Here is a 27398-nt window from a genome sequence, read left to right on the forward strand (position 1 = left end):
TACTGTCGTTAATGCCGAAATGGTGATAGTTTTAATTTATAGCATGCGTTATGACCAATATATAGTTCAATCTTGCTTTGTGCACGAGTTTAATTTTATTTAAAAGTGTGAAATTATGTTATTTTCTTGGTAACGGGATAGATTAGATTTGGTATTTATATAAGATTTGTTACATGTCACAGTTGGTTTTGAACTTAATTTAAAAAAAATAAGATGAAAAAAATTCAGTTCAAACAAGAATCGAATCCACGATTCTCGCTAAAAAGTGGTGGTTGTTTTATTTCGAAAGTTTATCATATGACAAATTCGAAACATTTTGCCGCGCATTTTGTGCGGAAAACAGTTAATCACTACATAGTATAAAACAAAGCTTCCCTTCAAACTACACAACGGATTTTAAATTGTTTTTTTTTTATAGATTGTGTGATATAGGTCTATAATTTATGATATTACACGAGCGAAGTTTATGATATTACACGAGCGAAGTTGTCCCGACTTACCATTAGTTAAAAAACCTTTGTCTTGCCTCTAGTAGGTCTCTACGGCGTAGACGGGTATTACGACGTGGCCGGGTAACTCACTTTTCATGCGAATGAATGAACATTACGCAATTTGTATGAGAGCTTTTATTTACCGCAATGAAATACCAGCAATGTATACCGATTCCGAAGGTTCGTCAAACTGTATCGCTTTATGAGTAGAGTGGACAAGTGAAAAATACTTTTGATAAACTTTTAAATGTACCACCAAATGTGTCACCTATATTTACTTACATGATTTCGTTTTTCTGCAACAGAATTACTGAAAATTTTGTCATCAATCATTATCAACAGCCATTTAAAGGTGACCAATGTAAGGGCATATGCCTTCCATGCGGATGGATAAGGAGTATGGGCCATGACCCACCGCGCGGGCCCATTGCGGATTGGCGGTTTTTAACGACTGCAAATACAACCGGGAGCAACGGCTAAACAATGCCTTCCGGAACTGCGAGGGGCTAAAGAAAAGTAATACATTTTGGTCACCCATTCAATAACCGACCATTGTTTTCTTAACGGACACTATTACAGGTCGAGTGTGGTAACTGCTGCCGCGGGCTGAACCGTGGACATAACTTATGTTTACATTTCAATCGAACTCACGACACCAGCCTATGATTTATTGTTTTATTTTCGGCGAAACATAATACGAAACAAATTTATTAAACGAGCTAATACCTGTGCATTTGGCTGTAAGCCAAGTCCTTAATCGGTTTGCGTTCGCTTGTCAGAAACTATAAACATCAATATTGCATTCAACTCAACCCAATTTCACCCGATGAAGCCTAATTTTCCTTGCGAAACGAACGGCACGAAAATAGTTTGGTGATGTTTATTAATTGTAAAAAATTTCCCAATTGAAAAAAATGAAAATTAGGCTTTTTTAAATTCACAAATAAGTACCTATATATACTTCATGGACGAACCCAAAAAGAAAAAAATAATCCCGCTCGATTCCAGAATGTTTAAATCTCATAATTTTTTTCAAAAATGTAAATAAATTTAATTGTTTTTTTATTCCATATGATCAATCAACTATTTAATTATCTGAATAGAGCCTTGGAACGCTACTAATATGGAAATTGATTATATAGATTACTAGGGGCCCGTCCCGGCTTGGCTCGGTTTAAAACATAATAAATTATATACCTAAACCTTACTCAGGAACCACACTATCTATTGGTGAAAACCGCATGAAAATGCGTGCAGTATTTTTTGAGTTTATCGCGAACAGACAGACGCGGCAGAAGACGTTGTTTTATAATATGTAAGGATACAGATTTCGAAATGCGACTGTTGGTCATTGTCGAGGACAGTGGTTATTACATCGGCCCTTGACAGGGAAAATTCATATAACGTCCTGACCGACAATTAGATTATTTATTTTATTCGAAATCTCGAGCTCCATTACAACCACATCACCGCGTTTAACATTGCAGCGAAGCGTACTGGAAGTGTAGTAGAAACATTGCGCGAGTGACGTCACAGGCGCTCCAGCCAAAGCCGTTCACCAGTTCCGAAACACAGGGACGCACTCTGGCTGGCAACTGGCTGGAAATTCCAGAATTAATATACATTATTATTTTGTCTTTTTTGTTCAATGTCGAACGCTAATGAGAATTGTTCGTTGTTGCTTATTAACCTGAGCTAAAATAGAAATAAAGAAAAATGAATGTAAAAAAGCCGAAGGTCAGCCTCTGCCGAGCCCACAATACGCAACACTTTTGGCAACAAAGGGATTTCAATGAGAAAAAAATGTAAATACATACAAAGTATCCCCCGTCGAGCATACCAACCCGACGGGCAATTAATCACAGACGTCGTCGTTGCACCGAAAAATAGAAATTTTAACGTCACATTTAACGAACATTGAACAAATAATTGTATATCAAGCTTTGTCTCAGAGAATTTCCTCAGTTGCTTATAACCGGCCACGCTGACACGATGACTTCGGAAGGAGCCAACCTCGCCACCACGTACGGCATTCTCTTGCTGCTTCTAGTCGCCTTATGGCTGCTGTACTCTACTGCCTTCTAAATCGTAAGTATACCAACGGCTGGAATACAAAAATTCCGGAAACGTCTCAACAAAATCGCGCTCATTTTATTAAAATATTCTGCCTCAACGCATAAATCTTTTTGAATATTCAGTGGTTTTGAAATAGTGTCCAGCAATAATAAATTGTTTGCGGTGCGTGACATATTTAAATTTCCGTGCGGCTGATGCCTGTAGGTGTGAATTTCGTTCTTTGCAAAAATTATAGTATTCTTGTCCAGTTCCAAAAATATCTGCACGGTATGCATGTAACTTTGATAAAAGGATACCGTGTAAGGTAAGTAAAGTAATAATGTATATCAGAAAGTGAAATAGAAGAAGTTCAGTAACTTTCTGATTAATTGACTTTCTTTAAGTGTGCTGGAAGGCTATATCCGTTTAATATCTATTTATTTAGAATGATCTATAAATTACTGAAATGCATTTTTTTGAAGCGGTGGTGGTGTTATTCGTTACTCTTACGGATAGTAAGACGGGTCTCTTACGGGTGCCTGTAAGCTAAAATGAAACAGGTTCGAATCTTACTCGTGCCATATAGTTGTATTATATAGGTTGTATATTTCATATTGTTTGTAATTTTCGTCGACCACCACTTGCTTCCGGTGAAGGTAAACATCGTGAGGAAACTTTGTTTTGTTTTGTGATATTATTAAATTGTGTTGTGTGTGAAATTGAGAAGGCAATGACAAACTACTCCATTAATTGGCACTATTAATAAAGTCTTGTATTTCATTCCACGTAATAACCACGACCCTCAGCCACGAGGATTACGACTATGAAGAAGAGGAGACAAATTACTGGAATTTCCAGCACAAATTCCAGATCACCCTCATCAAATACGGCCCTGTGCTTTGACGTAAACATGCTCCAAAGTAACCAATATCGGAGTGGCTGGTCAGTACCGTGACCACCGCGTGCCCAACTAGCTTGTAGCCATGCCGATCAACGCGGAGACCGTCAACCTGGCTGCCACATACATGATCCTGGTCATCCTCCTGTTCTTCTTGTGGCTTTTGTACTCCACCATCTTCTAGTGACTGTAAGTGTTTGTGTTCTAAGATTGCTGAGGTAAAGGACGCCCAAGTGTTCTGCTGTTTCGTTTTTGAGCTTCGCGTTTCACTTCAGGAGTTTGTGAGTATCATCATAGAACCAGGTCATATTTAGTATATATGAGTATTGTGTATATATATATACTTTAAACCTTATGACTTGAAGCTTTGATTAATTTATTAATCGTCATAGAAAAGAAGTTTCGTCATATGTCTTGTTCTTTGTCCCGAGGCATTTCTGAGATGGGGTCTTTAATAATTGTTCAGTTTTGTATTTAGTATGCAATTTATTTGATATCATGAAATAGGGAGTTGCGTATTTACTGGCGTTGAGTGTCATCATCCGTCAATCAGAGAGCGTGGTTGAACGATATCCTAGAATTTAGTGTCATCTAAAAAAATTGAGGGTCTGTCTGGTCTGGAATATTAGCTTGCAGTGCGACAAATCAAAGATCCTTTTCAAAGCTGAATATGTAAGTAATTAGTGTACTTACTCCTCGAAGTATGTCACAGATACTTGTGTGTTTTTGGTAAGTGTTTACTTACTCATTGTAATAAAAAATACTATCACATTTCTTTGAGTAAAATCCATAATGATGCGTGATTGTAGAAAGATATAATTCAGATATCGAGCTAATTTATATGATTGAAAAGTCATAATGTCCACTAAAGTGAAACAACATGACTAGCAGCGCTTATCCTAATACATCAAGAACAGATTCCAGACACATTGAATTTTCAAATAGAATTTGACAAACCGAAAACTGCAAAGCCGTATCGAAATCAACTGAATTTCACTCGTCAACTGTTATCGAAATCTAAAAATATGACGATTTGAGGGGCGTGGCATGCGTACCTACGCGCTGCGACAGCCTAGTTCGGCTCCTCAGTTCCCTAGAGTCGTTTGTCCACTGAAGCCGGTCGACACCCGCCGCAATGCCGAACCACGAGACCACCAACCTTATCGCCACCTACCTGATCCTGCTGCTGCTGCTAGCCAGCCTTTGGCTCCTCTACTCAGGGCTGTACTGAGGTGCTTATTTCAAGTGTTCTCTGTGTTTGAAGTGTCGTTTGGTATGTGTAATTTGATAACTTGTAGATCTCCAAAAATATGTTTTCCATGTTGTGACTTTTGTCTAAGGAGTTTTTTGTCACTTCGGTGCCTGTTCTTTAAATTAAGGGCGTGTGAAAACAGGGAAGAGACTTTTTATTTAACACAGATTACTTCGATTCACATTTATTTTGATTTTGTTAAACCATCAAGCTCAAATATCGATATAACCATCTCTATTTTCTAATCCTTCTTTATACTCACATATTATAAAACATACAACTTAGCCGCGTCTGTCTGTTTGCAGTATACACAAAAACTGCTGCACGGATTTTCATGCGCCAATAGCCCAGTGCGATTCATGACTAAGGTTTAGTTGTATACTTCTAATTTGTTATTACCCGAGCGAGGACGGGACGGATCGCTAGTTAATTATGTATATCCTAGATAATTCACTTTATCCATTAGTTTCGAGATAAAAATTATCATTTTCCATATGCTCACATAACTTATCTAAATAAATATTCGTGAGTTGGAAGAAAGCATTGAAATAACACCAACGAGATATTAAAAAATACGAGTATGTCGCTAGTAGTATGAGATAAATTAAGTAAAAGCTTAGCTATCTAAAAGATATCTGATACTAATCAGAGTTTGGTAGCTTCTCTTTTCAATATAGCTCAAAGTCTAGCTAGTTATTATATCTTGTACTATATAGGCATACCCCCTGACATATCAACAACTCAAACTCGAAGAACAATTAGCGAGCCTCCTCATTAGCCGTGACCTAACACAACACACTCTATTCGTGGTCGTGTGCCAAGATGCTTATCACCGCGTTAACTGTCCCCTTTCTCTGGCAATTAATCTTAATCTTATTAACACATATTTACTTCTGTGTTTAGTGTATTATATACTTGTGTGTTTTGGTGAGTGCCCCAATCATGGGGTAAAATCTAAAAAATAAGTTTCACAAAATCCTGTCCGTGCTAAAAACCGTTGAAGAGTTCCCTTGATCCTGGTCTATATCTGGTCATATTTACCCCATCTATAGAGCGCACGTTTAAATTTGCTAGATTTGATTACAGAGATATAAACTGTAGGTGAAACAACTAAAAAATCTTATAAAACATTTCATTTGGGAGTTTGGCATTACTTGGAACTATGGCTCGATCTGATCTCGTGGTAGGAGTTTTGGTGAAGAAATAAAATTAGACCTATTCTCGTTCACATCACATCAAACCAGCACATTTTGTTTACCCCTTTTGCAAGGACCAGTCTGAAATGGCGGGAATATAGCATGGTAGCCAAAAAGTTTATCTAAATTTAATTTTATTATTTTTCTTACCAGCTTGTGCTGTTGCGAAATCCAACGCGAAATCTTTCAACGAAATATATTAATAATAAGATTAATGAACGGATGCTCGTGTCTCAATCGAAATGAAATCTGTTATGAAAATAATTTTGATGTAAGCGCGAAGCCCAGATGGTGCGATGCGATTGCTTCGGAAGCTAAAATTGTACACGCGCCAGAGCCACCAGATATCATAACATTCCAGACTCTAAAATAACCTGAATAATTGTACACTCCTGAATGGACCGTCGTAAAATTTACAGCGGCGAAAACGTTGAAATATTGTTGTTTTTAACCAAAAAATTGTACATGTGCCAAGTGTTTTTCTTTTGTGGAGGATTAAAGCGGAATTTTGTGCATAAACATGTCGGGTTCGGTCACTTGTCACTGTGTAAAACACATGGAGAACCGTTTCAGAACGATGTTTAGAAGAAATTGGCGGGAAGCGTGTGTCAATCCACAGCATACTAACATCAACTTACTGCGTATAACCTTCTTAAAAGCATGCTATTGATCTCTATCCTGTACAGGGGTATATCTGCTCTGCTCTCTCTTTTCTCCTACAATCCAACTCCACTGAGAACACATAACTTTTCGTAACTATATTAATTTCTGAAAATAATAATGAGATGATTAAAATTCAGGAATCGAGCGGAAATTGAACCGCGCCCCTGTCTATCCGGGACAGTGCTCTTGGCCACTAACTATCGAGCCCATGCCAGTTCGGCGGAACTAATTCATCTCTTTACGTTCTTACGTTATTATTATTTTCAAAAATAAGTTAAAAACCAGGTGTGACATGTAAACAAATCCATTTAAACTCAATTCATTTTGGTAGAAGAAAACTCAAAGCGCCTTGTGCGCCTCTTAAAGTTCCCTGTGGGAATTCTAAGTTATTTTCTGCCAGTGGCAGCGTTAAATCTAATCTAATCATTGCATTTTACACTGAAGAGTATCGTCATATATTTTGGCTTATATGATATTTGTATTAATAATTATGACACACTAAGCGTCTAATCAAAATCTCTATAGGCAAATTATGCTGAGACGTCTTTAATTAGGATATCCCAAAATATTGTGTTCAAAGCGCATTTTATTTAATATATAATTTAGTAGCATTTAGTGTTTTCTTACAGTCTAGGTAATTTAACTAATAATTATGTACAATTGTATGGTAGATTAATGGTGCTTGCGAGGTTATGATTTCAGCGCCCTCCATATAAATCTTTTCGTCTTGGGCTTCAAACTAATTAACCTAAAGGTTAATTCAGGCTTTGGACTAGTCACCACACATCAATCTGCAAACATAAGTCCTTGTGTACATGTCAACTTCCACGGATGTCTTGTCTATAGCTACTGAGGCGAATTTGCAAATTTTACAATGTTTTGGGAGGTGTGATGTGATGTTGACTGTACGCAACGAAAATAAACCTAATAATTACGCTAGTCAGTTTGTTCGGTTCGGCCTCGCTTCACATCAAACAGCCGAAACAGTCCGGGATCAAACAAACAAAAGGGAAGGTCGATCGGTGTGCATCACACCAACTGTTAAATTTATTTCCCGCGATTGTTCAAGTCTCTTTACAGTTTGATGTGATCAGTAGTTCTTTTTTTATCATATGGAAGTCAAATTAAAATTATGTTACAATAAATCTAGATTTATTGTACAAACTTAAAACACAATGTGGAAAAGACAGATCAAAGAACTCAACTGATAAGGCAAGTGTAAATCAATGTTTTTTTTCGATTTGTCAAAATAAAAATCTAAATTTAATAAAGCAATATTTTTTGTATTATAAGCGTGTGATACATGAATAAATTAATCTATACATATAACCGCACAACTATTCTTATATATGTTTCAAAAATAAACTAGCTTAATTAATTGAATCAGAAATAAACTCGATAACCGTCCGTGAATCTAATTCACTGACAAAAATAAAACAAAAACCATCGACAAGAATAAACACTTTAAATCTGGACTTTTCCCAACGAACTGAAAATAAAATTATCGTTAAATTTAAAATTTCACCGTCGTCGCTCTGTCGTCGTGTCGAGCACCACGTCAAATGGTGATAGGTAATTCGTAGAGGCGGGAAATCGGACTGAATTAGAATGACAGGCAATATAACAATAATAATAAAATAAATTTAAATCTTTGGATGTCGTAGATATTTTACGCTAGTGACAGAAATATTTTATTTTATTTTTTAGTTTTGCCTAGGCCAAACTAATTCTTCCTACATGCGATAGGATAAACTGGTTTAACCTAGGCTATAATAGTTAGGAAAAACTAGTTTATCCTGAAATCGGGTTTGACCGGTAACATATATAAATATTATAAATTTTACATTGTTACATCCTACCCCTAAAGTCTACTAAGACATACTTACTTGCATAATATGTAGTTAATTAAAGAAAATGTTTTTCTTTTACGTGACAAGTTTCACTTCTTAAAAATAAATGAAATTTAGTTCACCCACGCATGAATAACATGTGTATGTGTATTGTATGGTTAGGTTAGGTAAAGATTAGTTTGGAATTGGACGTACATAGGTACCTACCTAAATATTTACCATGGATTTAGTAAGTACTTCGTACGAGTATCTACTGATGCCGTGATATTTTCTTTTCGTAGTCTTAACAGCCAGTGCCAACTGGCATATTTTTCTTTTTTAATATATTTGTGTAATGTCCCCGTTCCAAATGTAAATATGTTCAAAGAGGATATTTAATCACTACGTTTTAATATGTTCAGCGACGTCACTTGTTAATCATGTTATTCAACAAACATTTTAATTACATTACGGCAAATGCCAAAGCAATAAATTCTGAAATATATTTCAGATATTGGACCACATTTAACATGCAATCATTATAAAATCTTTGGTTCCAAACGCCTTGGCGCGAAATTTATTGTATTGACCGCCGATTGATATCATACGTCATATAGATGTATTATACACGGATTTAGTAAGTACTTCGTTGTACGTAGTACCTACTAATTCCATGGTGTTAAATAGTTCATCTATGGCCTCTGTGAATGATATGAGCGTAGATATTTTTGAATAATTTGTCGCGAATGCAAAACAGGCTGATTGACGTCAAAATGTTGATATTTCCGTATTTATGCCCCTGAAAATAGTATCAGATGATGTGTTTTTGTCCAGCTAGCAGTTGTTACTAGAGCTAGAATCACAATTTCATCAAGATATTTACCTAATGTATTATGCTTATTAAAAAAAATATGTAAATTTAGTCGAGTCGACATACTAAGAAGAATGTGTGATACTAAATAAAACCGGCCATGTGCGAGTCGGACTCGCACACTAAGGTTTCCCTACAAACAATACAGACAAAATCTGTAGCCGTTTGGCTGTACGATGCGGCGGACAAAAAAATTTCCCAATGTCAGACAAATACTACACTTTGAATATTGCGTAATGGGTACAAACCGTGTTACAAACTACCTATTAGAAGTGAAATTAAATAATTGTTAAACTTAAAATAATTGTCTCTCTGCTTGTTTCAGATGATATCAAGATTTATATCAACATGTGGTACCAATGGGAGAAACAGGAGCTGAAATTTAACTAATTAAGAAACCGTAATTTTAGTGTTAAGTTAACGTTAAGCCAGTTTAAACCCAAGCATTTAAGTAATTACGATCAAAATGGAACCGGAGGTCCCCGGGCTGCAGAAGGAGAAAGGTGCTGGGCATTCCAATAAATTAATCTCTAAAAATAAGACGAAAGACAAACGTGACACCATTTTTTGTGAATATTTCGAGAGATCTAGCAAGTTATGTTGCTGATAGAAAATCATCAGGAATTTTATCATTGTTAAGAATAAGAGATTTTAATAAAAGTTTTTTTTAATAAGTATCTACGTTTATTTTGATAAAAGGTCTCTTCAATGTTGGCTTCGGCTCCATGAATGCCTCAATGGACCGGCTCCCGATGCCGTGGCTGAGAATGCGTACCAACATAATAATACTAAACACTTTATTGCACCAAAAAATAGATTATAATAATAACAATTTTTAATCAACCACTCCAGCCCGGTAACCACTCGATCATATTACTTTTTTTTGACCCAAATTTCATGTAATTTTTAAAGATTGTTGTTAAACAAGGTAATAAAAATTTCGCTATTTCGTCCGAGCAATGTACTTAGTTGAAATCTGGCTTTCCTCCAGAACTACGCTTGGGTAACTATAGTAAATGTATCTTTTCGAACATCGTCGCAATCACAATAAAAAAATTAAAACTTGATTCGTTATGGGGCGGCAGAAGAAAACTCTCGTGTGAAGGAAATTTGAAATATATAGAAATTTTTTTCATAAAATATTTCATTGCTTTCTACATAAAGGGTACTAGCAGCCCGGCCCGGCTTCGCTCAGTTAAAAGTATAATACGTGATACACCTAAACTTTTCTCTTGAATCACTCTATCTATTTAAAAAACTCGCATCAAAATTCGTTGAGTGGTTTTAAAGATCTAAGCATACATAGAGACAGAGAGCGCAAAGCGACTTTGTTTTATACTATGTAGTGACGTAGAGGTACACTATACTGAAAAAAATTTTAAAGAAAATATCTGTTAATTATCATACACAGAATTTAGAATAACATTAAAGAAAAAATATTATTTAAGAAAACATACGACAGTAAAACAAAATAAAAAAATCTAAAATAAATTAATTTATATTCTAAGCAGATTAATAAAATAGAAAGGAAAACATTTTGAAATAAATGAAAGCATTTAAAATACGTAAATCTACTTAAGATTTTTTGTCTTTTTCTTTCTTCGTATCTTTCTTAGAGGTGGATGGTTCATTCGGTGGCGTAGATAGTTCATTCAGAGCAGTAGATGGTTGCTCTTTAGTCCTAATCAAAGAGTACTGAGACGAAGATGTAGATTTAATGCTAAGGTTATCCTTTGCAAGATCTCGTGTTTCTGGTGGATTTGACGTTGTAGCCGCGTTCAATTTCTTTTTAGCATCGTCTTCATACCTTACATGTACTAACCGACGGGTATAGCGCGTAGTCGAAGTAGCTTTTTCTGGGAACTCGTCTTGATCGATATCATCGTCATTATCTAAACCAAACTCCATGGTACTTTGAAGTTTCTTATCTTTGTCTTTGGTTTTATTTTTATCAATATCAACTTCCTTATCAAACTCTATTGTACTTTGAAATTTCTTATCTTTATCTTTGAGAGATAAATCTTTATTGGACGTTTTACTGGACTCCTTTTGAGGTGTAATTTCCATTTTTTCTGATACATCAGAACTACTTGAATCAATGCGGAATATTCTGTTTGGCATAGGAGCAATCGATATTCGAGAGTTCAAAGGACCAACATATGTGAGTTTAGTAGTTTCTTTTTCTGGATCCGAACCAGCTATGGTATCTGAAACTGTTGGTGCATTTTGAACTTCATCTTTAATAACTACAACCTTTGGAGCGTCAACTTCGTATGTTTTAGATTCATCTTTATCCATTTTAGCATCAACTTCATCCATTTTGCCCATTTTAGTATCAACGTTATCCATTTTATCATCAACTGTGTCCATTTTAGTACCAATTGTGTCCATTTTCGTATCAAATGTCTCCATTTTAGTATCGACTTCCTCCATTTTATTATCAACTGTGTCAATTTTAGTATCAACTGTGTCCATTTTAGTGCGAGGCTCGTCTTGATTAGTATCAACTAAAGGTTTAATGTGTGTAGTTACATCCTCAGGAAATGATTCATTCCTTTCCATGTGACTATAGATTAATTTTCTTTTTGTCTCTAAGTCCATACTACCTTGCACGCTTTCATTCGCTGTGCTAGGATCTGTATTTGAGGTAGTTGTTGTATCGGTACTGTCGTCAAATTTGATTGTTTGGACACTCTGCAAGTCTGCGCGTTCTTTTATGGGTTTTTTATCCAACATTTTTGCTTTTACGTCTACACTAAATCTAGCTGATGTTGTTGGAAGTTGGTCAATTGGTTTATCTGCCTGGTCTGTTAGTGAGACATTAGTTAATTCAAACTCAGACGGCGTATCAGAGCTTGTGCTTTTAACTTGTGGCTTTTCTTTTGAAGCCAATAAATTAAGTGCACCGGTGTCTTTCATTGGCACTGCAAATGGAGTCGATTGACGGCGTGCTGAAGGCGACTTCGGTGCAACAACTGGCTTCACTTCTCCACCCGTCGATCCATCTGGCGGATTTTCAGATTCTTCCCAAGAAGTTTTTCTCCGGTATTCCTGTTTGATTATTGGCCGGGTGAAAGGCCCATAGTTGTCATCGAAGTCCAGGTGGTCATATATTGAATCGGCACTCTTAGGGAAGTAGGAGAGCAAATAATTCCAATCACTGAATGGGAGTGAGAGGATTTGACATTTCAGTACTGACTTGTAGGAGCACTTAAAAGGCGTGCCAGGGTACAATCCTTCAACCTGCAAGAAAGCATTGGTCAGTCAAGGCTTCGCTAGTTACTCCGAAGGCAACACCTGTCGCACAATCGACAAGTTATTGCTTGTATACACATACAAGTTGTATCTCTAAGGGACGACGGTGAATTCCACTTAACTGTTTAAGGAACAAAAAGAACAGAAGTACAGGCGTAATGTTTTATAGGTATCCCAAACTATGATAGCCCGTGTTTTTTTACACTTAAACGCTTTGAACTTTTGCGCTAAGTCCCATTAACATATATTATGTAGTCATATGATCACCAGCCCAAAAATAATGAGATGAATCAATCCTACCCAAAATTAAGTATAATCATTGCAGGCTCTCTAAAGAAATGTTAGCTAAACGATGGTACAAGAATGGCGCCCGCTTGTGAACCTTAATTCTACTCGTGCCACATAAGTTTGGTTACCAATTTGACTCACGTTAGTTTTCATCGACCATCACTTGCTTCCGGTGAAGGAAAACATTAATGTGTTGCTCCACGTAATGACCACGACCCTCAGCCATGCGGAATAAGACAATGATATAACCTTACCAAGCCAAAACTCCCTCCAGCGATAATAGTCCTGGCGGTGGTGGATCCCGAGGAAGTTTCTTTGACACGGCCGGTGTGGACTATGTACATGGTGTCTGTAATCTCACCTTCCTTCACTATGAACATTTCTGCAGAGAAAATTAACTTAAAGTATTTCTGCTAATCGAAACTAATCTAATATTTTGCCGACTAGTGTAATTGGACGATGTTGCTCAGATATTTTACACGATTTATTGTATAACAGCTGCGCCCCGGGGCTTCGTTCCTGTGGGAATTTCGGAATAAAAAGTACCATAGGTGTTATTCCAGGTTGTATCCTATCCATGTACCAAATTGATACATGGGTAAAATACAACTAAGCCCATGTAACAATCGGTACAGTAGATTTTGCGTGAAAGAGTAACAAACATACACACAAACTTTCACATTTATAATACTAGTAGGATAATGTCTTTCCAAAAACAGAAAATATTGTGGTGATTGAAACGGAGAAGTGATAAAACAAGAAAACTGAGGCGGCTACCGTGAAACACAAGTAAATAAATATATTAGGACAAATCACACTGATTGAGTTAGCCCCAAAGTAAGTTCAAAACTTGTGTTATGGGACACCGGGTCCTCACGGTTCAGAGGCAAGTACTTTATACCACTGCGCCACCGAGGTCGTCAAAACAAGGAGCATGTCATTGCGTCCAAACGTTCTATACCTTAGTGATAATGAGTACACGGTATTGGAAAAACGGACGGCACATTAGTAACTTGCAACGTGTTTATATGTTTGTATTTAGTTCCAAAAATGGGTAATGATTTTCAATTTTACAACAGAAAAATTTGCCATTTTCGCTCTCGTAGCGGATCCCCATATCGTGTACGCATCATGTAAAAAAAGAGAACTTATGGAGACGTAGTAATTACGTTATTTTTGTTTCATGGTTCTATATTCTAGTGTTCCAGTTCTATATTGATGTAAGCATTATTCGGTCAGCCAGCGTAAAGTTTCATATACCTACACTACTGTGCTACACTAGTATCTGGGTTTACTAACCACGGTTGTAATAATACATTTTCAGCTTTCCGACGAGCTGACGAAGGAACGCCTTCTCACATGCTTCGAACACGATGTGCTGTAACATATTTGTTATTATGTTTAATTGTATAGAGCACTATTCTATTATTAGCTATTGCGAACAGCGCCGCTCGCGGTTCTATACTTGACCTCAAGGGGCCGAGTCTCACGCCATCAAAGTTCACTTCATCAATTTTAATTTTTTCATCTTTTCGGCATTTACAAAAAATCAGTAATAAAATTTCGAGCGACGCATAGATCGATCCAACTTTGTCGTTTGAAAATTTGCTTCAAACTATCGGAAATATTTTGAGAAAGGTTTTTAAGTCAACTTCGACTGCATGAGAATCGAGCCCCTGGTCATTAACAACTAGATGTTTGCCGGGGCTTCGCTCCCGTGGGAATTTTGAGTTAAAATATAGCCTGTAGCAATCTTGGATAATGTACATTTATTATGGTGAAAGAATTTGAAATCGGTTCGGTAGTTCCGGACATTACCCGCCTCAAACATACAAACTCACAAACGCTTACCTCTTTATAATAATAGGTAGTACAGATTGCAAATTTAATCAAAATCGACCCAGCCAGCGTGAAAAGTGACAAAATCACTTATTACCTACACAATAACGAAATACATTACATTCTCAAGATGTGCCATGTACGCCGCAGCCATGACCTTCAGCTTGATGGCGGGGGGCGCGGAGACCAGGAAATTGGGGACTTGCACCCCCCTAGCTTCTCTCCACAAATGCAGAGCGTAGGCGTTCACAGCATTCACTAGGTTTTTCGACACGCGGTTGTTATTCAGGAAGTGCTGTCAAATACATTTTATTTATCTATTTAGCTATATTGTTTCAAGTAAAAACGTAAGTATATTGCTCTTTGTTATAGTATATGCTAAAAATTCATATAAGCTAACCATTAGGAGAAACAGAAAACACGCAGGGCGCAACAAAAGATAGGTATGTCTTCTTTTATTGCGCCCCGCATATTTTCTGTGTCATTATGTCACAGATTGATAATACATCCAGTGGAAGCGACATAATTAACTTACATTTAAATATAATAACGTCCAATTAAATTATTTATATATACCAAACTACAAAATATGAATATACAACTACATATACATAATATATATTTTATTTAAAACTTACGTAGAAAAATACATGGACGGACATAACGTTAATTGGTAATCTCTACTTTACAGAAAAATAGCTGCGCCCCGGGGCATCGCACCCTTGGCAATATCAGGTTAAAAAGTATCCTATATGTTATTTCAGGTTATATTTTACCCGTCTACCAAATTTTATGACAATCGGCTAAGTAGATTTTACGTAAAAGAGTAACTAACATACATCCTCAGTTATTTTAATTAATAGGAAGAAGCATCCTACTTCCTAAAGATATAATAAAGACATATAATAACAATTTACCTGCTCATGACATAGACGATAATGTCCTTAAAGACTTATCTTTAGTAATTTTATTGTTTTCGCAAATTTTCGCAGCAATAGGTACCTATTAGTGGATTGATATATTACGAGTATGATGGGATAGTGGTACTCAAAGACTGCCAGATACCTGAAGCTCCAAATACTTGCAGTAGAAGCCGAAATTCCTGAACGATTGGTACTGGATGATGTTGGAGAACTCGCCCACATACACCATGTACACCATCGCCGATATTATTTGGAATACTGATATGAAAATGACCTGAAAGCAAGATATAACGCGCTTCTTTGAAATGACAAATCTTTATTGAACTTGCAATTGTATTACCTTTTCAGTGTACAAAGCTGATTTTTGCAGCCAGGTATGTAACAAATTTTTCACATGAAACATTTCTTCTAAATTTAATCTACTGTGGACACAAAGTTAATGAACAAACATCCGTACTGATGATATCATCAACATAAAGAAAATCGTATAAATATTTATAGCTACATGTTCATGCGATTTCCACTTAACTGTCTAGTCGTAAATTATGTTTATACTGTTATTAAACACATGCTCATCAAAAACGTTCCTTTGATTTGGGATTGGGTACCATCTGCTTTGGTACCGTCTGTGGTTTACAGCGGAAGTGGTAGACATTAACAACAAAGCAGAGAACAAAGAATTGTTTTGTCTAGACTTGGCTCATAAAACACTTTTTCAACTATAAGAGCTATACACGTGCTCCGTCATTCCCCGACGTACGTTGATGTGCGATCACGGATCAACGCAGAACAATATACCTACAAAACTGAATGCAGTTTCGGCGTACATCAACGTCAAAATCTAGAGAATATATCGAAGCATGACGGAGCTGGCATCGTGCAGCGTTGCGTCGTCGCAACGGAGCACAACGTAGCAATGGGGGATGGCTCTAAGAAGTTTGATCGTGAATACTGCAGATTTTATGGACGAGATGGGCTATGACCAGACGAATGCAGAGTGGTAGGTGTTACCGATTGCATAAAGTCGATCCAACAATTCATAATGTGCCTTCCAGCACATACAAAATATGGAACATGTATAATTGAATACAATCATGGACATATAGCCAGTTAAGGTTGTCAGATCTGCTTCCACGCAGCAGCTTGCTGTTTACACTGTACCTGTCATGACAGCTTGCTTTTTACAGTCCCCTTTCGAAAACCAACCAGGTAATCGCATGGCTCAGGGTATTTCGAATAGCAGAAACCGAGAGGAAATAGGACATCTTCAACGTTCACTTGGTACCGCCCGGCAGCACCAGAACGCTTCTTTCAATAGGCCCTTCAGGCACCTTGAGCAATATACCGCTCTGGCCATTTTTCGAGTAAAGCCCAAACCAAGTCGAGGTTCGTTCCCACCTGGGAGCCCTTTGAACTGTTACTCTTTCGACTGTACGGTCCTTGCGACTGTCGCCATATTTCCTCCGGTTAAACAATGAAGGTCGACGTGGCGACCTTCTGCAAATAAGCTTCGATATAAAAAAATGCTTTTTACTAATAAAATACTGTACCTCAGAATGGTTCTTGGCCAAGATGTCCCCAACCCCGTTCTGTGTGAACGTGGTGAGGATGGAGTACATGGAACAGATGTAGTATTGCCTGCACCAGCTCGAGGTGGCTTTGAAACAAATCATAAATATTTAACTATAACCAATCTGATTAAACTAACATAAGAAATTGACTTGATACATTAAAATAGGGGTTACGGTTTGGTTATGAGGCCGCGTCGCACTCATCTTGAGAATGGTCTTCTAAAATATTACTGTTATAGTCGACATCCGTTCATCATTACACGACACGTACTTTAATTACTTAAATTAAATAATGACTAGTGGCCCGACCCGGCGTCGCTCGGGTAAAACCATGATACATTACATATACACCCAAACCATTCTCAGTATTCACACAATCTATTGGTGAAACCGTGCAAAACTCCGTTCGGTAATTTTTGAGTTAATACAGACATATAGATGATATTTACAAAATTTAAGGTTTAGAAAAAAAAAACGTATGGGATTAATTGCATGATGTCAAAAATATTTTTAAATTAAATATATATATATATATAAAAGAAATACCGTTTTTATAAATCCATGAAGAAAAGGGCCTTCTATTGTCCTCCATGACGGCGATGAAGTACCAGAGACAAGAGGAGGTGTGGATGAAGAGGGAGAACCATATGACCACGCCGACGACCGTAGTCAGTGTTAGGTTGATGTTCAGGCGCTCCTGATGACGGATTAGGCATTTGTACACTGTCACCTGTTCAATCAAATATATCCATATATTCGCCAGCCAAGTGTTATGATGATCTTAGAGTCATTAAATATAAGTAGTGCTTATATCTTAGAAGCGGTGGAAATGGTTAAGAAACTGTGGATCGAAAGGTCCCAGGTTCGAATCCTACTCGTGCCACATGAGTTTGTATACCAATCTGACTCATGTATAGTAGTAGTTTTCATCGACCACCACTTGCTTCCGGTGAAGGAAAACATCGTGAGGAAACCTGCACACTGGTTTATTATATTAACTTGTGTGTGAAGTGGAGTTTGCTTGTTGAAAGTTGTTATGTGCGTTTAATTCCACGTAATGACCACGACCCTCAGCCATGAGGAAAACGACTATGAAGAAGATGTCCTTTTACAGGTATTGCGATTTTCTTTTCTTTCTAAAACTTAAATGTTTTTATTGCAGGTGGGTTACCATCTACTCTTAACGCGATCCACTTTACGACCTAAACTGATCTGCATCGCAAATTCGTACCATCGAGTTAATTTTTAGTATGAATGCGATTCATTTTAGGTGCCTAAAGTGAACTGAGTTGCATTGTAATCATTCTGTAAAAGTTGATAGTAGGCCTGCAGTAAGTAACTGTATTATAAAAGGTAGATGCACATACAAAAGTTTCAACAGTTAAACCCTTAGAGGCATGTAATATTAGCGTTAAGTTACACTTATAATACTATATTTTTCTACATATTTAATTACGTAATAATCTTCGGCGCCTAGTCTATTATGATTATTTATGGTATCAACTGCTAGACGAGTAATACATATTATGTTAGGTTATAAAGATTTTGCACGCGGCGTCACCCGCGTGTGAATTTCTCTGCGAAAGCGGAATAGACATGATTTTTATGCAAAAATATGCATATGAAAAAAATGTTTGAACGGGGTCCTTCAACTATATGGTAAGCCCTTCTGGCATGGTAGGGGCAAACACTGTTTAAAATTAATTAGTTTTGGAATCTCAGCAGTGGTCGTTCCGAAATGCTAATAGTTTGTAGCTTTGGTAAATATTTAATTTAGAATATAACGTGAAAAAGCGCCTATAAAGGACTAATTTCTGAATAAATGATTTCATTTAGATCAAGAGCAATGATTTTTGGGTGATTACAATCTAAATATTTTTATTCTGAAATTTCAAAGATGTTTAAATTTTCTTCTATGACTCGTCTCGACTAATAACTGAATAATGAGTATAATTATTTAAATATTAGTCAGATTCATACGTCTGCCTAAGTGCATAGTTTGACTTACAATCCTTAGAAGTCTGTTGAGGCGCAACCATGAAAAGATCATCCAACGATATTTTCGGTTTGCCAGACTGAACAGTTCAATAGGAACACAGGACATCAAGTCGTATCTGAAATCTCCCCTGAAGTAACTGCAGATAGATACAAAAAATATATTAATATGTATTTATTTTTGATAAGGTTGGCAGGTGTTGTATGAAGCACTATCACTCGAAAAAAAGTAAGATTCACACGTGTGTTTGCGACCCTCGACTCGGGTGTTAACTGTTAGAGGTTTGTTCTATCAACTTCACTGGCCTAACGTAAAGAAAAATTGTATTGATCTTGTCACGATACATGTCTCGATAATATAAGGGAATTCATCTCAAACCAAGTTATTTATTTTAATATAGTACCTACCAACGTTTAAAGTTCTTAAAAGCGTTAAGTTCTATTTTAAATAGCTTTTATATTAACCCGAGACGTAACAGACTTTAGTTTCTTGGTGAACAATGTACTATTAATACAAGATATAAAAATTTGAATATTTAAATTTTATGTGAAATGTTTAAAAGATTCCGAAGATTTCATAAATTTGTTTCTATCCCAATCTCACACATAAATGATAATCGAGCCTTGAAAACAAATACAATATAACTAGCTTTTTGCCCGCTACTTCGACTGCATAAATTTCACAATAATCACGGGTGTAGTTATTTCCTTTTGAACACTTCAAATTACATGAATGCTAAATTTCAAGAATATCGATTGAATAGATAAGAAGAGCTTGAAGAGGTAACAAACAAACTTGCTTTCGCATTTATATTATTAGTTAAGATTAGGATATCTACATCTAGGTACTTAAGATGAGAAAATAAGACTAAATTCATACCCTCGTCTCAACGGCGTGATCACCTTCTTCAAATTCTCCGTATTGACAATATATGGCAACGAAAATTGTATCAATATCTTCATATAAAACAAAAAATCCAACAAATACAGAACAATTATTAGAGGAACAGAGTTGTTTTGGAAACCAGCATTGTAGACATCGAGGTAGACGCAGGCGAGGGACACTACGATGAGGTAAATTTGAAGGATCTGGTCCTTAAAGTAGAGGTGCTTGATGATGCCTCGTCGGCCACGTAAGAGCCGAGATGCGTTCACGCTGAGGCGTTCCTTTGTGTTGCGAGTATTTTGCGCCCCTGTGTTGGGGATGAAGTTCTGTAACCAATCACAGGGCTCAAGGGTCAATATACATCTGAAAGCCTACCACGAAACATGCAAACACGTTGCACGTTAATTACTAACGTCCACGTGCTGTCTCTTTTTCCCATCTTCGTGTAAAAGACAGAAAGTGTGGACGCAATGACGTGCTACTTGTTCTATGTTTCATGGTCGTCTTTTTTATATCTTATAAATAAATAAATATATATTAGGACAAATCACACAGATTGAGCTAGCCCCAAAGTAAGTTCGAGACTTGTGTTATGGGATACTAACTCAACGATACTATATTTTATAACAAATACATAAATAGATAAACATCCAAGACCCGGGTCAATCAGAAAAGATCATTTTCCATCATGACCCGACCGGGGATCGAACCCGGGACCTCTCGGTTCAGTGGCAAGAACTTTACCACTGCGCCACCGAGGTCGTCAATGCTATTAGCTTCACCATTTATATTACATGTACGCGTCTCCTTTCCTCAAGATATATTTGTATCTTATTTTAGGTATAATTAAGGAATATTTTGACATGTGAAGCTTTATTGCAATTATTTTGCCAATGTTACTGCAATCATGTTAAATTATTTTGGTGGGTAATATTGTACGTTCTCGAGTCTAATCCATATCCAATATCCACACTATTATAAAAAAGAGAAAATATTTATATTTTGGTTTTTTGTTTGTAATGAACAAACTCAAAAATTACTGGGCCGATTTTGATGAAATTTGGGACAGAGATAGACGAAACCTTCAAGAGTAACATAGGCCACTTTTTATATTGAGATTTTACTAAACGAAGTCGGGGAGGCCACTAATTTTTGAAATAATAACTATATGTATTTTTATTTATTTCAATAATTTAATACAAAACAAGTTCGTACCACATCGACCAAGATTCATTAAAATTTGTAATATAAAATAATTAAATGTACCTTATTGGCAGCCCGACATTTAGCCATCATCCTGTTCACCCTGGGGAAGTCGGCCAGGATGCGGTGGAAGTTGAACGTCTTGATCTGAAGGATATGGATCCGGCTGAGGGCCACCACAGTGGACTGGCTGCGCGCCATCGCTACTTGGTCCAGGTTGCCAAACACACTGGGAATATCATATTAGATAGATAGACATATATGTATATATATAGACAATCAAATTTGTAGGTACACTGTCACTCTCGACAACAGAAATATCCACACAACCTACTAATGTTATACAAACATAAGTTTGTTACACTTTCACACAAAATCTACGGGACCGATTGTATTGAAATTTGGTACATGGATAGAATATAACCTGGAGTAACACATATGGTAAGATTTATCCCGTAATTCCCACAGGAGCGCAGCCCCGGGGCGCAGCTAGTATAACATAAAGAACTCTCCGAAGAACTCCCTTGTCGCGCCGTCTTTATGAACGTGATTTGCGTGATAAACTTGTATTGACCGTATCCAGGTCTGGAACGAAGGATCTAAAAGAATGCCAATGCCAAATTGAATGAATTTTTACCTGCCCCTATGTAGTTTGGCAACCGTGCTCCTGTCATCGTAGAAGACGCGCACTTGCACCTGGCCATAGACGAGGAAATAGAGATCCGAGATGACGTCATCCACGTCGAAGATGTGCATATCACGCAGAAGGTACACGCTCCTGACCTCTCGGCCCACGATGCGGAGCAGTGATATGTCACATCTCATCAGGAAAGGGCACTATGGAATAGAATTCAGGACTGATATGATACATGAAACGTTTACTTTTGGAGTTACCATATATTAGACAGTCGATGCTAGCCCCAGAAGCCTTTATTATTCCTGGCAATGTGGATGGATCAAAAGTTTCAATTACTGACATAGTTTTATGAACATTTGTTTGTTATAATATTATAATAATTCTAATAGATTTTTTATACTACTAAATAGGCAAACAAGCATGCGGCCCACCTGATGGAAAGCGGTCACAAGCGGTTTATATTTATCAACTAGCTATATGAATAATTCGATCAAAAATGTCAAGACCACGACGTTCTTTCAAACTTGCGGCCCCAACTGCTCACGTTTTTCACGATGGAGGATCTAAACGAGAGAGATACGGGATATACAAACTCATGTGGCACGAGTAGGATTCGTACCTGGGACCTCTCGATCCACAGGCGGGCGTCTTAACCATTACACCAGCACCGCTTCTAGCGATTAAGTTAGTAACCTTAGCAAAAGTAGGTCCATAAATGTGCAAAATAGCGTCGGTCCTGAGTGTGATCTGGTCGCACAGCTTGAGCACCTTGTTGTAATCGACTCCTCCCATCTTGTCCCAGTTATACTCGTAATACGATAGCACCTCACTATAATAAACGTTTTGTTTTACAGAAATTATAATCATCTCAGCCACAAGAAGTCCACAGCTGGACATAGGCCTCTCCAAAAGACTTCCACAATGACCGGTTGAAAGCGGCTTTTGTCTAGCCTTTCCCAGTTATTTTGACGATATCATCGGACCACCTGGTTGGTGGATATCATGTCATACAATATTTAACTTTTATTGGTTTTTTATTGCAAGTGGAATAAAAGCTTGAAAAAAATGTAATGAAGCTTGTACCTACTAAAAAAAACACAAGTAAATTATGTGATAAAGGAAAACCCCCCATGGGTTTCCTACCGGGAATGTCGTACGAGGCGACTGAGGGATAAATTAGCCTGGCAGCGAATATGACAGCCAGATGTGGATAATGGATAGATATAGGTAATTGAGTATATAGTTACTTCTGCAGATTCTTGTCAAGATCCTCTCTGCGCATGAACTTGATCATGTCTCGAAGGTCCTCCTGGAAGCCGGCCAGTTCCTTGTTCACGTTCGCGCGGACACTGATGATGCTCACGGAGAAGTAAGTGATGACCATGGTACCTGTCAGTGTCGACTGGTAAGGAATACTGCGGTGTTATCACGCCAGTACAGTGCAGAGGCGGATCCATCATTGAGGGCAAATGGACATGCCCAAATTCTCAACTGACTTTGTACGTTAAAAAATGAGGAAATATTTTTATACAGTTTGTTAGACCTCAAATCATTAACTATATCTATTCTGAATTTAACCAAATTCGGTACAGCGGCTAAACGTGAAAACAGACTTTCACATTTATAATAGGTACTGTAAGTAGTGGGACCTGAGGTTACATAAAAGAAATATACTTAGTAACTACGCCCCGAGGCTTCGCTCCCGTGGGAATTATGTACATTATGTACTTTTATATATTATTAGAAAAAAACATTTTAAGAAACAATAATGGTAAGCCCTTCTGGCATGATAGGGACCAACACTGTACAAATGAGTTTCTTTCGGCATTTTTGCTCAGCAGTGGTCGTTCCGAAATGCCAGTAGTTTGTGGCTTGTGAGAAATTACTATTAATATAAAAATTGACGAGAAAAAGTGTCTGTGAAGGTGTAATTTCTGAATAAATTATTTGAATTTCGAGATAAAAACTACCCTAAGAGTTATTCCAGGCCATACCTATTCTACCCGTGTACCAAATTTTATAACATTCCATCCAGTAGATTTTCTAGTAGATTTAGTTGTTCGCCGCGAATCGCAAAAGACCTCACGAACACAATATTTTTACAAAACTGTGAATATTTCAAAAACGACTAAACCGATTTTGATGCCCCACTTAATATTTAAAAGTTTTTAAATGTTCAAAATTTTTTGTTTACATTTAATCAAAATCAGAGCAATGGTTCGAAAGTTATCGCGTTGCAAACATACATACATACATACAGATATACATACATACATACATACAGACATACATACAGACATACATACATACATACATACATACATACATACATACGTACATACATACATACATACATACATACATACATACATACATACATACATACATACATACATACATACATACATACATACATACATACATACATACATACATACATGCATGCATACATACATACATAACATACATACATAACATACATGCAAAAAATGTATTTTTGCCCCAAGTAGAATGTTAGATCTCGCTCGCTTCGCTTCGGTCAATTAGAAATATGGATTTCTTACTTATAACCATGCCAATGAACAAGACCTTCATGAGGCCGAAGTTGGTGGGGTGGAAGCAGCTGTAGCCGGTGGTGGTGGTCGTGTACACCATCCAGAAGTAGGTCGCCAGGTGGAGGTTGAAGGGAGTCTCCGTAATGTTGAAACGAACTGAGCAGATAAATTAATATAAAGGTTAAAGCCGCAATTAAATAACGAGCTTGGAAAAGCATTGGAGCTGTGTCGGTGTAATGGTTAAGATGCCCGCCTGTGGATAAAAAAGTTCCAGGTTCGAATCCTACTCATGCCACATGAGTTTGTATACCAATCTGTGTGAAATGGAGAAGACAATGGCAAACCACTCCATTAATAGTGCCAAGAAAGTTGTGTGTGTTTCATTACACGTAATGACCACGACCCTCAGACATGAGGAATACGACTATGCAGAAGATTGAAAAGTAAGCTTCAAGTCTTCCTTTGCATAAGAAGCTACATTATTTTTGGTTGTCATGAAAAAACGTCATATTGATATTTTTGTTAATCGGATTTAGTGAAAATCTAGGTAGTACTAAATTTAAGTTTGCAGTTTTTTTACACGCACATGATATACTATATTCATATTACTTTACAATACAGAGGACTTAGTGCGGGTTTTCATTTCACTTCTCGCTATCGAGTCGATTAATAGTGACGCAACAACAACCACAGCGCAATGGACGTGTATATAGCAAAGTCGCACTATGCACACAGATCTTATTCATAGTATATACTTTAGCATACAAGTTTATTTGTTACACAAATAAAAAAAAAAACCCGACTTTCAATATTCATATCGCTACATTTTGCTGAACCGATTTTTATGAAACATGGCTAAAATTAGCTATGACATAAATGAACAAAATCGGATCATCCGTTGGGGAGCTACAGCTACACAGACACACAGACAGATACGTTAACCTCACAACACCCCTCTTTTTGCGTCTGGGGTTAAAAGGACAACTCACAGACACGTTCGAACAGCACCACCCAGGAGCCTCCTTTGTCTGCGAAGGGAACTATCCGCCAAGTGGTCGCCGACGCGGTCGTGTAGATGTCGACGGAGTTGAATATCATGGTGCATGTCAGGACATTAAGCAGCGTCAGGAAGAATGGCAGAGCTTGTATACTGGAACATTAAGTTAAAACATACTACAGGCCACGAAAAAGCACGACTGTCCCAGATGTACTTCTGCAACTTTAACCTTCAATGTTTGATAATGGGTAAATAACGCAATGCAATATTGCAGAGTCGTTTATAGTAAATCCCATAGGAATAGCACTTTTTGCTTAGTTGGTTTACCCTTCTTCGTACTCCTGCGACTGACTATAGATATGCGAAATTTCAAGAACTTACTTTCGCATTTATAATATGAAACTGTAGGATCTTGTCTGAGTATATGTTATAAACAATTATACTCGGTATTTGACAAAGATTGTTTATTTAGGGCTGGTAAATCACGAGCAATACATTTAAAAGTAACAACAGCTAAAAAAATGGCGGATGACAGCATTTGTTTTTAAAGAAAAGAAACATCGCGCAGGCGCGAGCTTGTCACAGCGCATGCGCGTAGACAATATTAGTTGGAATAATTTTATACAAATTATAAATATGAATACAAGCACAATATGTAGGTTTATCATATCATATTTATCTGGATGTCTCACGGGCTCTTCTTGTGTGTGAGAGCTGGAGAGCATCATAGGCTAGTTATAGCCGCGGGCGCAGTCGCGGGCACAGCATAAATAAATGCTTTCACTCACATGAGATGTATGTCCCTGCGCTGGATGTAAGTGATGAGATTGTTGATGGCGTTAGGTAGACGGTACATCTGCAGCAGCCGGTTCATCATCAGCATCTGACGGACCGGACTGAGCTTGTACAAATTATCTGTCAAAGGTGACAACAAAATAATATAGTTGAAAGTAGTGATACCGCCTGCCAGGAGTATGTAGACGGAAGTATATGAATGATTTGCTGCGGAATGTCTCGCATTAGAGGAAGACCGCTCCATATTCTTCCGTAGATGTCGTACGAAGCGGCTAAGGGATAAGCCTTAACAACTGAAAGGCTGCAACTGGATTCCCGAAGAGGGTTGACGACCAGCAGACGGCCCTTAGTTTACTACAGCTGAATGTGTGAAAAAGATGCATTTTCCAAGCTTCTACTTCTTTATTTTTCCATTAAATTATAAATTAATTACACTTCTCCTATGTTGTTCTCCTCTCTTCTCAAAACGTGCCTATAATAGTCTAAATATATAATTATAGAGGCGCCACTCAAACACTATTTTAAACCTAATAACCACAGTAAAAAAAAATACATCTAAAACTGTACCGAACAGTGATTTTTCACTGTTCGGTCTCCAGATTTCGTAAATTGGTTAAGAGGCGCCACTCAACCGCCGTTAAAAGGCGCCTCTTTAAAACTAACAACCGGAGTCAACCAAAAAAAGAATGAAAAATTACATCTAGAACTGTAAAATCTCTGTTCGGTCTCCAGAAATTCCAAGGGTATGGTGGCCAACATGTCCACCGCAAAGGCGCCCTTCAAGTAGTAGGCCGAGGTGGCCGCAGGGTGGTACACCAAGATTCCCAGGTCGTTGTAATACCCCACCAGCAATCGTTGAACACTGGGGATTGAATAGAACAGGTAAGCTTTATTGAATACACACACCACACCCAACAAACATTTTACAAACCCAAAGAAAACTTGACCGTGCTTGCAATAGGTGAAGGCTTCAGTCAGTGTTACGCTGAACAAAAGGGCCAGCACTGATTTTCTGCCCACACTTTCTGGACTATATGTTTATTATTGAATAAAATCTGACAACACGCTATCAGAATCATTAGCAAGAGTGAAATTTATGTACTTATCACAAAAAATCGTTTGACGCATAACCATAACTAAACGTGAAATTCCGCTCGTGACATATCAAACTCGACAAGAATAGGACTGAAGACCTGACG

General features: G+C 37.3%; 1 protein-coding gene and 1 long non-coding RNA gene across 4 annotated transcripts in view; one reads left to right on the forward strand and one right to left on the reverse strand.

The window, feature by feature from the left end:
• The first annotated feature begins 1605 nt into the window (after positions 1-1605).
• Positions 1606-9923, forward strand: LOC135309727 (uncharacterized). Its single transcript, XR_010369911.1, has 2 exons — positions 1606-2579; positions 9581-9923. It is a non-coding gene; the product is annotated as an uncharacterized LOC135309727 (long non-coding RNA).
• Positions 9924-10740: 817 nt separating this feature from the next.
• The window catches only part of LOC128670384 (uncharacterized), a 33011-nt gene continuing 16353 nt past the window's right edge, over positions 10741-27398 (reverse strand). For all 3 annotated transcript variants that reach the window (XM_053746012.2, XM_053746021.1, XM_064436006.1), the window contains 17 exons: positions 26898-27061; positions 26193-26319; positions 25397-25557; positions 24417-24563; positions 23100-23241; positions 22546-22681; positions 21853-22052; positions 21279-21444; positions 20007-20338; positions 19140-19266; positions 17678-17861; positions 17111-17217; positions 15703-15834; positions 14759-14932; positions 14098-14176; positions 13053-13180; positions 10741-12498 (listed from right to left, as the gene is read on the reverse strand). In XM_053746012.2, coding sequence (XP_053601987.1) covers positions 10831-12498; positions 13053-13180; positions 14098-14176; positions 14759-14932; positions 15703-15834; positions 17111-17217; positions 17678-17861; positions 19140-19266; positions 20007-20338; positions 21279-21444; positions 21853-22052; positions 22546-22681; positions 23100-23241; positions 24417-24563; positions 25397-25557; positions 26193-26319; positions 26898-27061 — 4174 coding nt within the window. In that variant the 3' untranslated portion in view covers positions 10741-10830. The remainder of the gene's footprint in view (positions 12499-13052; positions 13181-14097; positions 14177-14758; positions 14933-15702; positions 15835-17110; positions 17218-17677; positions 17862-19139; positions 19267-20006; positions 20339-21278; positions 21445-21852; positions 22053-22545; positions 22682-23099; positions 23242-24416; positions 24564-25396; positions 25558-26192; positions 26320-26897; positions 27062-27398) is intronic.

This window comes from Plodia interpunctella, chromosome 1 (assembly GCF_027563975.2).
Source record: "Plodia interpunctella isolate USDA-ARS_2022_Savannah chromosome 1, ilPloInte3.2, whole genome shotgun sequence".
Classification (NCBI taxonomy): Eukaryota; Metazoa; Arthropoda; class Insecta; order Lepidoptera; family Pyralidae; genus Plodia; species Plodia interpunctella.